Below are 13,808 nucleotides of genomic sequence, written 5' to 3'. Positions count from 1 at the left end.
CTCTGGAGTAACATTCCATACAGCATGAGAGAAATCAGCTAAGGATGTGATTTTTTTAGGAGGGCTGCATGTCTCATGAACCCAAACAAGTACCAATAAAATCTTTATACCTCACCATCATGTATTGTGTTTGGTAAATTATTATTAATAAATTATAACAATATAATTAATGATAGTTTGTTTTGCAGTAGCACCTAGGGACAAGGAATCAGACCCTGTAACAAATAAAAAGTTGCTCCATAAATCCAAGTGCATGAGGGGTTAACAAAGAGTCCTGGCTATTGCAAAGGAGATGGTAGGTGGGGATATAAAGATAGAGGGGAAGTGGCAATGGTGCCAGCTATTGGGGTGGGGTGGGGGGAAGGAGTGTGCCCTTTTTCCTCTGGGGCAGAATGTTCCCCTGTATTCACACCCTACACACTATTGTAATAATCTTTGTACAAGGTATGCATTGTAAGGTATCATTTGAAAACTCATAATTTGCTAGTGAGTATCATTTTGATAAAATATGCGTGGCAACGTATGTGAAGTTATAAGATTCCACTGTATGGTGTTATTAACACATGTTCCAAACTGAGATGGGCAAACAGGTCTGTCTCAAACAAAGGAATGTATGCTCTCCTTAATTTGTGTTTAAGTGGTAAACAGATTCATCAAGCAGGAAGGGAAACAAAGGAAGCTCAAATAGGTGAGGAACAAGCGGCAGGAAACATCCTTCCCCAAGGACTTTTTGTATCCTGGTACCCAAATGTTTTTCAAGAGTGGGACTGAAATTATGAAAAGGAGGGACACACACCCCAGGGCACCCCTCTTTCTCTCCCTGACAATCATATTCACAGCTCCCAAAGCAAAAAAGGAAGCATTCATTGGATTCTGGGAGAAGGGGGTCCTGACCTAAGAAGTTTGATCAGTAAGACTGCTGAAAGCATGTAATGAGAAAACTTTGCTTTGAATTTTGTTAATTTTAGTCCCTGGTTGCTTTTTATCTTTATTTGTCTTGTAACCATTTCTGACTTTTATGCCTCATTACTTCTACTCTCTTAAAATCTATCTCTTTGTAGATAATAAACTTCTTTTATTGTTTTATCTAATACAATCTGTTTAAACTGAAGTGTTTGGGAAACTCCATTTTGGGTGGCAAGTTGTATTCATATAATTTCTATTAAAGAAATAACAGACTTTATATACAATTGTGTTGTCCAGGAGAGGGGTGGATAGTACAGGACATACATTTCCTGGGGGAAATGTAAGACTGGAAGTGCGTTGGGGTCACCCTGCAGCATAACCCAGGCTGGTGAGAACCCAAGTGGCTGGCAAGCTGCAGTTGCACACAGACCCTCAGGGTGTAGCTTGCATACTGGAAGGCAGTTTGTGAGTAGCCCAGGTTGGAAGTCCTTCAGCAAGGCACCATAAGGCATCCAAGGTTCCAGGGAATGGGTGGCACAGCTGCTCATTAGTCTGGATTGTACCCAGGTACGTCACACCCTCCCAGCAAACTAAGAAGTTGGGATTTAGTGGTTTTGTCTGGAATCACTTGTTTATGAATTAGTCAGAGAAAGTCCTGAGGGAAGGGATTGAAAGGCTGCCCTGGTGAGAGTTAGTCATCTTCCTTGCATGGTGCTGGTGCCCGCTGGTCTATAGGGTCCCACGATGCTGGATGAAGTACAAACACATGACAAAAGATGGCCCCTGCACTGAAGAGATTACAATCCACTTGTCCCACATTATATAGTAAAACCATTTTAGAAGCGTCACGGTGAATTCTGGAAATTGTTACCATCATGCTATTTTTCATATCCTTTCAGTTGTAAAGCCAGGGTGTCTTCTTACCCTGAGACCAACCTCCTGAGTCTTAGGAGAGGGAAATAATTACAAATACATTTTACAAACATTGGACCCCATTCCCTCACGAGCCATCGACTTGCACTTAAATGGGCTGAAGTCCCATACCAGGTCCTCCTCGCACAGCACTCTCAGCTGCGCTGCCTGAAGCACTGGGTCAATGCAAAGCAGGGTGGAGTGGATCTAATAATCCCAGATGGAAGTTGGCCATGGTTTACCAGAGTTGATCCCCCAGTAGCTCAAAAAAGTGTCCATGTACCCCTCATTGTGAGGTCAGACTGAATGAAAAGCACCAGGCTGTGCTGCCTGCAGTATGCTTTAGAACATTGCCATCTGTTAACAATTTATTACTAATGCACCATATAAGATGTTTACAGTAGGCTATTAAGATGTAGCTGGATCCATGAATCATTTTTAAAGAATAATAAAAAAGAGCACTTTTAAGTGGAACATTAATTTAAAGTTAGCCTTCAGCAGATTAGCTGAATTAAACTATTTAACGGTGGTGAGAGACCCTTCCAAGAATATTCATTTTTTAGTGTCTGTCTTTTCCTACATATGGTTAGCCATAAATAATTTATTTAGACTTTCCATTGAAAAGATCTAGAGAACAGACACATCATTTTCTTCCAGGCTTAAGTACTGGTGATTATGGGTCAATGATGGCTAGCAATTTGGGGAGACTATTCAGAAGTAAACATTAAAGTGAGGTTTTTATGGCAAGTTAGTGTATCCAAGTCCACTTGAGCCAACATTGGGGTTTGAAGCAATGACGGTCAGCACTAAAAGCATTAACAACTGTCTGAACTAGAGGACTATAACCACTAGCAGTTAGATGAAGCAGACTTCTGAACCTCTTATATAGACCAGCCACTAGCAGGGGACAAAAACTCATATTGCATTAGCGTATGTTAAGTTGGGAATGAAGAAGTGTGTATCTGGTGTGACTGTTCTTCAAATACAAGTTGGCTGGAATTATGCTACTGTTAATTTAATGTGGTGACCATATGTGGTACATGTAGCTATCTAACTGCTTTGTCTCTGTTTCTGAGTTTGTGTTTGTCACCTGCAAAGACTCTGAGGTCAGAATAGGAAAGTGTGGTGTGTTCAGTGCAGCCTGCTAGAGAGGAGACACACACTGTGCTCTTGTCTGCACATTTCACTGTTGCTCTTTCTGTCTCTTTGTTCTGAGTCTAACATAAAGGTACTTGAGACTGAAAGTATCTGCCTCCTCTCTGCATATGGGGATGTGTAATCCATGCTTGTGCTTGGAGCCACGGTTGAAACAGCTTTCTAACCCCCCCATCCCCCCCGATGTTACATGATTCATGTCCACAATGGCAGTTAAACTAAGGGCCCAATACACTCCGGAGAGGGCAACACAAAGTTTATGCACCACTTAGGGCTTAAATGGAATTTAAGTAATGCATAGGCCTTAAGCTGGCCTCTACACAGGGGTGAATTTCACCCCAAATGATTATCCTGGTCCCTGTTGGTTGTGGGGTACACACTGTATAACTTGGAGCTGTATTTGATTTTGGATCCATGATGTGAATCCTCACTGAAAAGGGGAATTCCAGGAGTACTCTAGAGGGGGCAGGTCTTCCAGAAGGACTCAGGGAGGGAACAGGAGGGTGTGCACAGTGCCCTGGAGTTGGTGCAGATCTCTGCACATACCGTCTTGTGCCTCCCCACCAAGAGCTGCATCAATGTCAGGAGACTCCCTAGGGCAGGAGTGGGCAAACTTTTTGGCCTGAGGGCCACATCGGGGTTGCAAAAGTGTATGGAGGGCCGGGTAGGGAAGGCTGTGCCTCCCCAAACAGCCTGGCCCTACCCCCTATCCGACCTCTCCCACTTCCCACCCCGATTGCCCCCCGCAGAACCCCAAACCATCCAACCCCCCTTGCTCCTTGTCCCCTGACTGCTCCCCCCAGATCCCCAATCCCCTGACAGGCCCCCCCGGGACTCCCACCCTCATCCAACCCCCACACGCTCCCTGACTGCCCGGACCCCTATCCACACCCCCACCCCCTGACAGGCCCTCTGGGGTTCCCATGCTTATCCAACCCCCCCCGTTCCCCATCCTCCGACCCCCCCAGAGAACCTTCACCCCATCCAACCTCCCCCTGCTCCCTGTCCCCTGACTGCCCCGACCCCTATCCACACCCCCGCCCCTAACCGCCCCCTGGAAATTTACCCCCTATCCAACCCCCCCTGCTCCCTGTCCCCTGACTGCCCCCCGGGACCCCCTGCCCCTTATCCAACCCCCCAGCCCTGGCCCCCTCACCATGCCGCTCAGAGCAGCATGTCTGGCAACTGCGCCGCCCGGCTGGAGCCAGACTTGCTGCCGCACTGCCCTGCAGGAGCACGCAGCCTTGCTGCCCAGAGTGCTGCCCGCGCGGCAACCTGGCTGCCTGGGGGGGGAGCAGTGGGGGAGGGGCCGGGGACTAGCCTTCCCAGCTAAGAGTCCAGGGGCAGGACAGGACGGTCCTGTGGTCCAGATGTGGCCCACAGGCCGTAGTTTGCCCACCTCTGCCCTAGGGCTTGAGAGCCAAACCTGAGGCTTCTTCCCCTGTGTACAAAAGAAACCGAAATTCCACAACTAAAGAATTCAGAGGACACTCCAGGAGAGGGTAGTCTGTTCCCAAGAAGCAACAGACTCTGATTACTACCAGTCTCCTGAACTAGCCACTTAGGCCCATAACAACTTTAGAATAAATTATCACACATGCTTTTAAAAATGATAATTAGTTTCCCTGTATGCGTTGGGTGAGTGGAGCACAAAGTTATTTGCTACCCATTCTAGGCTCGTCTGTTCATTGCAAACTTTAAGTTCAATCCTTCCATCCTTCTATGCACAGAAGGCGACGATGGGTATCCCAAGTGTGGAGTGCTTTGATTTGGCCCTTCATTTCCATTAAACTATAATGGCAAGTCCTGTGCTCTTCACCAGTCTGATGCTGCATGAGTGTTTGTTGCTATATACTGTAAAATGTTTTAATCAGCTGCAGTACAGTTTGGATAATGAAGTAGTAAGACATTATGAAAAAAAATCAAGCTACAAAAAAAATAAGAAAATGTACTTTCAACACAAGACACATTATTGACAGTGCTAATCTTTGGTGTGAGAATTAGCAGATGATAAATTGGCCACAAGAGGGAGCCAATATTTTTCCACCGAATGCATCCGATGAAGTGAGCTGTAGCTCATGAAAGATTATGCTCAAATAAATTTGTTAGTCTCTAAGGTGCCACAAGTCCTCCTTTTCTTTTTGCGAATATTATTCCAAGAATGCAGTGGAAACATGAATTACATAGAGACAATCAATTCAAAATTATAGGTCAATGTTGAAAAGCACAAAACATGTCTCTCTCCCCACACATAACCCAGAGTTCACATAAAGGTCAGGGTACGCGCAGAGCATCCTGAAAATGTGAAATAATTTATGGGTGTCTTTTTATTTCGCATTGAAAGAAACACCTTCCCTTCTTTTCAAGCTCTGAGTTGGGGGCTAGTCAGGAATTTTTCTCCATAACTTGAACGTCTACTAAAATGCACTTTTTGTAGCTCATATAAAAATCACCATGTCTTCCAAAATCTCTAAACAAAATTGTTTGTTATTTCACCCTAGGTTCCCCATGAAATATATAGAGACATTGGGCTGAAATTGAAAAACTTGCTCCTGCACAGTATCTTATTATTGCTATATCCTATGTTGGTTTTTCTCTGTCATGTAAGCGTTAAGTGCGAAAGACATCAACATCATTTAGTTACATAATTGAGTTATTGAAATTGCAAAGAAATCCTGGCCTAGTTGCAACTCAGTCACATTCATCTGACATACTATAAATTTCCTCTGCTATTTCAATTGGACATTGTCCTAAAGCGTTGTAGGAGCTGGTAAAAAAAAAACAAATGCATTACATTTATCCCAGAAGTTGCTTTATTTTAGTGATAAGTAAAATGCTCCATTAGTTTCTCTTGTCTCACCCTCACTGGGACACAATTCTGCCAAATGAAAAGTTCTGCATCTTGTGTTTATGTAAACACATAGAATTAGCAAAAAGAAAAGGAGTACTTGTGGCACCTTAGAGACTAACAAATGTATTAGAGCATAAGCTTTCGTGAGCTACAGCTCACTTCATCGGATGCATGAAGTGAGCTGTAGCTCACGAAAGCTTATGCTCTAATAAATTTGTTAGTCTCTAAGGTGCCACAAGTACTCCTTTTCTTTTTGCGAATACAGACTAACACGGCTGCTACTCTGAAACCTGACATAGAATTAGAGTGCCACTGGGACAAAACACATTTTAAAAAAGACAAAACAAAAAGACTATTTGATTACCAGCTACTCTGGAAGAAACAGTTGTCTAAAAGGATTTATGGACTGCAGAGCTGGGCTCATGTTGTTGGTTTGGCATTATACAGATTTTGAATGCTAGCAGTCTGAATTAATGATTTTTGTTTCAAATTTCAATCTTGTCTATCTAATACTTACTTCTATGGCCCCATTTCCATAGTATCTGAGCATCTCACAATCCTTAACGCATTTATCATCACAACACTCTGTGAGGGTGGAAAGTACTATGATCCTCCATACAGAGAGGCAAAGTGACTTTCCCCAAGACATAGGAAGCCTGTAGTGGAACAAGGAATTGAACCTGGGCCTCCCAAGTCTCACACCAGCATCCTATTCACTGGACCATCTTTCCTCTTGTTTAGCTCATAAATCAAAGCACAATCTCAAAACAAGACTGGTTAATTTTGTTTTAGTCTGTGCATTGCTTATGGGGTCCAGAGGCCTGATGTGTGGGCAACTGTTACACAGGTTTAGTTGTACACCCAGACTGATACCTGCTCTCGAAAAAGTGTGCTGAGCCAGAGATTTAGCTTTGCTCTACCCTTGAAAGTTAGGTGCACATTGGTCAGGGATGTGAAAAACCACATGGCTGACCGACATAGCTATACCAACCTAACCCTCAGTGCAGATGCAGCTATGTCGATATAGCTAACTTCGCTCATGGAGGTGGTGTTCCTACACCAACAGAAAAAATCCCTCTGCAAGTTTGTACCAGCACAGTCTCTGCAGTGTAGACACAGCCTTAGGAAAAAAATGTTTCCAGTTTTGACAAAGCATTCGAATGAAGCTTTGCTGACCTCAACTCTAGAATAAAGTTTTGCACAATTTTGGAAAAAATATTTGCTCAGCATCAATACTCTGACCATCTTTAAGAATGTATTTAACAGCCTGTGGCTAAAAAGGGAAGGATTAGGTTTCTAGTGTGAAATGTGACAATAGCCTGAGAAATTAGCAAAAAAGCTCATTGTTTCCTTTGTCCAGTTGCATAAGTGTGCTCAGTAAGAAGAGGCTGTGTGTGCAAAATGCTAGCAGGCTGAAGGCCTGGGGTTAACCAGTAACTAACCTACAAGATGCCAACACTAAGGTCAAGGCAAGGACTGATTATTACAGAGGTAAATATTGACAGACACAAAGGTGAAGTCACTGTTACTTTAAGGCAAAATACCTAAAGATTTGGACTGAAAACAGATGCCAGTCTGTGTGTTGTTAAATATATTCATGTGAGAAACCAATTGACAATGTATGACCTTGGACAAGTCACATGGGTCTACATATTCAAAAGTGGCCTCCAAATTTGGATGCCCTTGTGTTTTGAATGTTATAGGGGTGGTGGGCACTCAGCACCTTTGAAAATGAGGCTCCAAGTGTCTCAAGTGGGATGTTCAAAGACTGAAGAGACCAAAAGTAGAGACCACTTTGGAAAATGTGTTCCTCAGCCTCTCTGCTCCCCAGTTCCCCTACCCCCAAACTGTAAAATGGGAATAACAATGCTTACCCACACAAATAAATAAAGCTCTTTATGATTTTAAAAAAATAACTAAAAGCATTATGACCCTGATTCAGGAAAGCGCTTAAGCATGTGATTTGAATTCAATAGGCACTTAAGCTGAAGAGCCCTCCAGGGGATCCTTTCCTATCTTAGGACCTATATCAGGTAAATATTATTTGAAAGGCAGGGGAGTAGCAAGGGAAGTAGAGGAGGAATTGAAGAGACTATAAGAGAAAAGAGAAGGGACAAAATAAGTACAGAAAGAAGAGTCAAAGCGGAGGAAAGAGCTATGGATGTGGATGACCTTGGGCAACTCACTTAATCTTGGTGTTGCTCAGTATCCCCCTTTGCAAAATGGAGATACTATCTGCCTATCACAGAGAGACGGAATGTGGCTCAGTAAATCATGTTTAAAATGGCTTTGAGATCCTGGAAAGAAAAGTGCTTTAGAAATGTAAAGTATTATTCTTAAACCATTGGGATGTAATTGCACGTTGAAGTAGAGGGGATTTTACCACGGCTAGTAGAAAGTGATGTAGCATGGATGCAGCATGTCCCATGCTATCCACAAATGGGTGTCAGCTCCCAATTACTTTGTAACTCACTTTACACTGTAAGATCTTTTCCAAGCACTTCAGTTCATTTTCTCATTAATAGGGTTGAACTTTTTGTTGTTGTTATAAATTCCATGCCTTGGTCTTTCAAGTAAATCAGACCACTTGTCATTTGAATATTTTTTCATGTGAGTGGACAGGGTGATAAAAATTACTAGTTTGTTCAATTACTTCAGTTTAACCCTCAGTGTTGGAAGCAGCAATAAGAATGTAAGAAAGAAGACCAATAACAGGATAAGTCTGGCACCAAGAACTCTGAGAAACCTAAATAATAAATGAATTAAAACAAGATCCTGGACAGACAAACTGTGTCCACAGACAAACCTGCTGGGGACTACACCCATCCAGAGACAGATTGAAGAAATAGTCAGGGGATGAATAGCTGGCTCCTGCTGAAGATCAATTGGTGCATGTATTGGAAGAACAGAGTGGAAACTAAATTATTAGCACCTACCTCACTTCAAGAAGGACCACTAGTAGCAACTACAGGGAGGAAGGGAACTTTACTCATAGCCATGGTGGTACAACAACCAATGCCTAATCTACACTCGGACTTTAGTGCTACAGCCAGTGGAACTCTTATCAGTTGGGAAGAATGGGTAAGAAAATGTTTAATGCATCTGAAACTTAATTATCTTTTGGATTTGCTATTCTTGTTGTTAAAATATCAGGATGAAGATTTTGGTTACTCTGATTTTGTTTCCTCCAGTGGGACAATAACCAAGATGCTTCAGTGATGGAACTGCCATTGAGAAAGATACCAAAGGATGTTGTCCTTTTGTACGATGAGCTAGGCACAATAAATTAGTTCCTTGTCCCTTGATATCAGGATCCTAAAATTATTCACTCCAGGATTGGTTTTTTTTATCCACCTTCTGATCTGTAGAGTATGTCTTTAATAAATGCTAGTCATGTTATTTACCAGCCATCTTTGCATCTATAGCCAGAGTTCAAATCTCTTTTCCAGGACTGCCAGCAATGCTCTTAATATCCGTCCTTGAAATAAAGGAGGTATGTATTAATGTGTCCAAGTTCAACTACATCTCATTCTGGCTTCTGGAGACTCACCACTGCTGCTGGTGGGATGTCCCCATCTCACCCTAAGTAGAAAATTTCTCTCAACTGTTGGCCACATCTCTGGCATTCTTTTTACTTCATTGCTTCTGTCCACAAGTGCTAGAGAAGGAGAAAAATATGTAAGAGGTCTCCAAAAAAGTAAGGATGTTGAGGATTAGATGTTATCAAAGCTCTATTTCAGTAGAGCTCTCAGACCTCTCTTATCCTGTACCTATCAGGTTCTAATTGAATGCATGCTAAAGGTAAGAATCCTGTTAAAGACCAGATTGTCCCTCTGTGTATGTGGAAAGGGTGAGGGCCACCTTCACAGCAGCCTACATTCATCTCCAGACCTGTGGCATGGGGAATCTAAACATGGAAAAGGCTGGGCTTTAGTGTGCTATGTGCATTGTCCTCGCAGGAAAGCAGTGGGTAATCAACAATCAAGTTAATATAGCCTGTGACTGTCTGAACTTTTGCATGGAGCCTTTTTGCCCTAAGCATATGAGCACTCCAGTGAGTATGTGTAAGGAAGCTGCAGGGGAACAGGGGGAAGCCTAGCCAGCACAGGGCCTTGCCACTAAAGCTGTAATAACAGGGAGCTGTAGTAAAAGCCATGAGATCTAGGAAGTAATGCAGAATCACGGTACTTCTGTGGAGAATTATGGCTTTGGCCTCACTTTCATCTCTCAAGATCTGTGCAAATCTCAGTTCATCTATGGATTCTTGTAGCGGGGCAGTCACCCTGCTCTGGGTTCGAAGGGGTTAAAAACAGCCCTGGGAAAAGGCTGCCCCGGGGAGCCAACCATGAGCAAGCTTGAGACAGCCAATCAGGGCCCGGCTGGGCCAGTATAAGAAGGGCTAAGGGAGGCACTGGGTCAGTCTCACTCCAGCCTTAGAGTGGGAAGGACCTAGCTGCCTGGGAGCACAGGGTACTGGAACTAGAGAGGTGCTGGGGAAGGGCAAGAGGAGCTGGGGAGCTCCAGTCTGCCAACTCCCCAGGCTGCAGGCCTTGTTAAAGGCCTAAAGGGGTATTGGGGCTGCAGAGGTGCAGCCCAGGGATAGGCAGAAGCAGCTGGTCCAACCCCTTGCCAGTGATGAGTGGCTATTACAGACTGTAGTTTGCCTCAGAGAATGGGGGCTAGATGATGACTGGCAGTAGCCACTGATGCAAGGTGGGCTTAGAGGGTTGGGGGTTCCCCTGGGAGAGGAGACCCAGAGCGTGGGGACTGCCATGGGGCAGAACCCCAATGAAAAGCGGCACCAGGGTCTGGAAGGGACACGGGGGCCTGAGACAGAAGAGTCACCGGCCAGCAGGGGACGCTCCAGGGCTGGAAAAGAGCTAATTCCTGGATGACCAGCAGGAGGTGCTGCACCAGTGAGTGCTCAATCTGCTATAGTTCTGGAGTTTGTATCCATGCCTCATTTCTGAGGGGGTGGGAGGAGGTAAACCCCACTCACTCCCCAGCAGAATCACCTAGTAGAAATTCTTCAAGAGAAATGTTGCATGTTCCTCTCCTCTACCCAGCTTTTTCCACAGAGGAGGACAATCTGGCCCCATGAAAGCATTCATGCAATACTCATAAAACTCCCACATACCATCTAACTTCTCAATAAGTTATCTATGTACTTATACATTTTTTAAAAAATTTTTGCTCTTCTTACAACAATCTGAAGAACACACGATGCTTTCTTCTCTTCTTTGTTCCATCTCGTATTGCAGCTTGACCAATAATCTGTAAGACTCTCTCAATGCCATCTTTCGTCTTTGCAGAGCACTCCAGGTAGGCATATGCCCCAATGCTAGCAGCCAAGGCCTTTCCTTCTGCCGTCTTTATTGGCTCTTGTTCCAGTTTAGCAAGTCTTTCCAGCTCACCCTCATCGTTCCTCAGTTCTTTCTTGGTAGCCACCAGAACAATGGGAGCTGTGGGGCAGAACAGTCTGACCTCTGGAATCCAAATGTCAAGGATGTTCTGCAGTGAATTTGGCCTGTCCACTGAGAAGCACATTAAGATGACATTTGTGCCTTGATAGAACAACGAACGGAAGCGCTGATAATTACCTTGGCGCTGCCCTGCTACATCAAAGAGCATCAGCTTCATCGACTTCCCATCAACCTCGGTGTCATTGACATAGGTTTCAAACACTGTTGGCTCATAGCATTTGGGAAACTGTTCCTTGCAGAAGGCAAGTAGGAGGCATGTCTTGCCACAGGCAACATCTCCCACGACAGTTATCTTTTTCCAAACAGCAGCCATCTTCTGAAAAATAGGACGTGGAGCAAAATGAACCCCTCCAGCTTCAAGCTTCCAGTGATTTGTAAATACTCTTTGAGGAGAGAGGGAGAGGAGAGGCAGCAAATCACACTGGATTTGATTCTGTCCCTTTCTATTATTCCCTTTTGCCCATACGTATGATTTCTTGATCTTTGTGTTATTTATCTGAGATAAGAACATAAAAACTGCTATACTGGGTCAGACCAAAGGTCAATCTAGCTCAGTATTCTGTCTTCCGACAATGGCCAATGCTAGGTGCCCCAGAGGACATTAACAGAACAGGTAATCATCAAGTGATTGTCAAGTGATCCATCCCCCGTCACCCATTCCCAGCTTCTGGCAAACAGAGGCTAGGGACACCATCCCTGCCCATCCTGGCTAATAGCTATTGATGGACCTATCCTTCATGAACTTATCTAGTTCTTTTTTTGAACCCTGTTATAGTCTTGGCCTTCACAACATCCTCTGGCAAAGAGTTCCACAGAGTGACTGTGCATTGTGTGAAAAAATATTTCCTTTTGTTTGTTTTAAACTTGCTGCCTACTAATTTCATTTGGTGACCCCTAGTTCTTGTGTTACAAGAAGCAGTAAATAAAACTTCCTTATTTACTTTCTCCACACCAGTCATGAATTTATAGCCCTCAATCATATCCCCCCTTCGTTGTCTCTTTTCAAAACTGAAAAGTTCCAGTCTTATTAATCTCTCCTCATATGGCAGCTGTTCCATACCCCTAATCATTTTTGTTGCCCTTTTCTGAACCTTTTCCAATTCCAATATATCTTTTTTGAGATGGGGCAACAACATCTGCACACAGCATTCAAGATGTGGGCGTACCATGGATTTATACAGAGGCAATATATTGTCTGTCTTATTATCTATCCCTTTCTTAATGATTCCCAACATTCTGTTCGCTTTTTTGACTGCCGCTGCACATTGAGTGGATGTTTTCAGAGAACTATCCACAATGACTCCAAGATCTCTTTCTTGAGTGGTAACAGCTAATTTAGACCCTGTCATTTTATATGTCCTCAAATCCCTCATGATTAGCATCGTCAACAATTTTCACTGACGATGCTATTTATTCTCTCTTCTAGATCACAGAATGAAGATGTCAAATAAGACTGGACCTAAGACAGATCCTGGCAGTGCCCCATTAGATAACTCATCCACCAACAGTGTAACTTTTATCACCAAAAAACCCCAAGCTTGGCTGGCACCATCTATTCTTTATAAACCCAGGTTGCGTATTGCCCAGGGGTCTGTTATCATGTAGAAGCTAAGAGAGCCAACCTCCCCTCCTTTTCATATATGTACCATTATTATATTACTAGGAATAGGAGTTAGACTTACAGGTAGTAACTTCCAGGATCACTTTTCTTCCCTTTCTTGAAGATCAGCAGGGCATTTGCTTTTCTCTAATCTTCTTTTCTCCCCACTTTTCTTTGGAACACAAATTCACCTATGAAGACAGTTCTCCACCACTCTTGCAGGACACTCATGATAAGCACTCTTTTTAAATAAATGTTTCTGTTTCTTAATTTAGCCAGCCAATCAGCAAAGAGGAATGAATGAGATCATTGCTTTTAAAAGCAATCTACTTTACTTGTAATAATGTAAGGAGGGTGAAAACATCAATTACGCAATCCTGTAGAGATTTACAACATCAATTACACAATGCATATAGAAGTTGCTTCATGTATTCCTCATCTCTATTGTACAAGACTGCTACTCAACATTCCCTCCCTGAATAAATTATCTTTGTAGTACTAAGAGTTCCAATTAATTTAGTGCTTTGGAACTGTCAGTCCATGAGACTGAAGCTCTTTAGTAAGCTATGTAGCCAGCAGAGCATGGCGGACAGTATCCGATCAAACTTCTTCATGCCATCACCAATATAGCTTTGGTCTGAGGGACAACTTGAGAAGTGAGGTTAACCCAGTCTCTGTGACCCAGTCAATCTAGAGAGGAAGGATGGTCTAATGGTTCGGGTGCTAACCTGAGACTTCAGAGACTTGGAGTCAATGCCCTGCTCTGCCACAGACTTCCTGTATGGTCTTGAGCAAATTATTTAGCCTGTCTGTGCCTCAACTCCTCATCTGTAAAACAGCACTTCCCTACCTCACAGGGGTGTTTGGAGGATAAATATGCTAGAGATTGCGAGGCACTCAG

At 43.6% G+C, this 13,808-nt stretch overlaps 1 protein-coding gene across 1 annotated transcript; it reads right to left on the bottom strand.

Annotated features, from left to right (window-relative positions):
- Window positions 1-7,709: 7,709 nt before the first annotated feature.
- On the bottom strand, window positions 7,710-13,177 carry LOC119853189 (ras-like GTP-binding protein rhoA). The gene is made up of 3 exons (XM_038395920.2): window positions 12,990-13,177; window positions 11,028-11,623; window positions 7,710-9,482 (listed from the first exon to the last, which is right to left on the bottom strand). The coding sequence occupies exons 2-3, from the start codon at window positions 11,618-11,620 to the stop codon at window positions 9,461-9,463; spliced, it is 615 nt and encodes a 204-aa protein (XP_038251848.1). The 5' UTR covers window positions 11,621-11,623; window positions 12,990-13,177; the 3' UTR covers window positions 7,710-9,460.
- Window positions 13,178-13,808: the final 631 nt, after the last annotated feature.

Source organism: Dermochelys coriacea, chromosome 3 (genome assembly GCF_009764565.3).
Source record: "Dermochelys coriacea isolate rDerCor1 chromosome 3, rDerCor1.pri.v4, whole genome shotgun sequence".
Taxonomy (NCBI): Eukaryota; Metazoa; Chordata; order Testudines; family Dermochelyidae; genus Dermochelys; species Dermochelys coriacea.
This window is presented reverse-complemented; position numbering and strand designations above follow the sequence as displayed.

Coding starts and splice junctions, on each gene's coding strand:
- LOC119853189 (XM_038395920.2), bottom strand. CDS start 11,620: ATGGCTGCTGTTTGGAAAAAGATAACTGTCGTGGGAGATGTTGCCTGT. Junction 9,483..11,027: donor CGTGTGTTCTTCAGATTGTT/GTAAGAAGAGCA, acceptor CTCCTTCTCTAG/CACTTGTGGACAGAAGCAAT.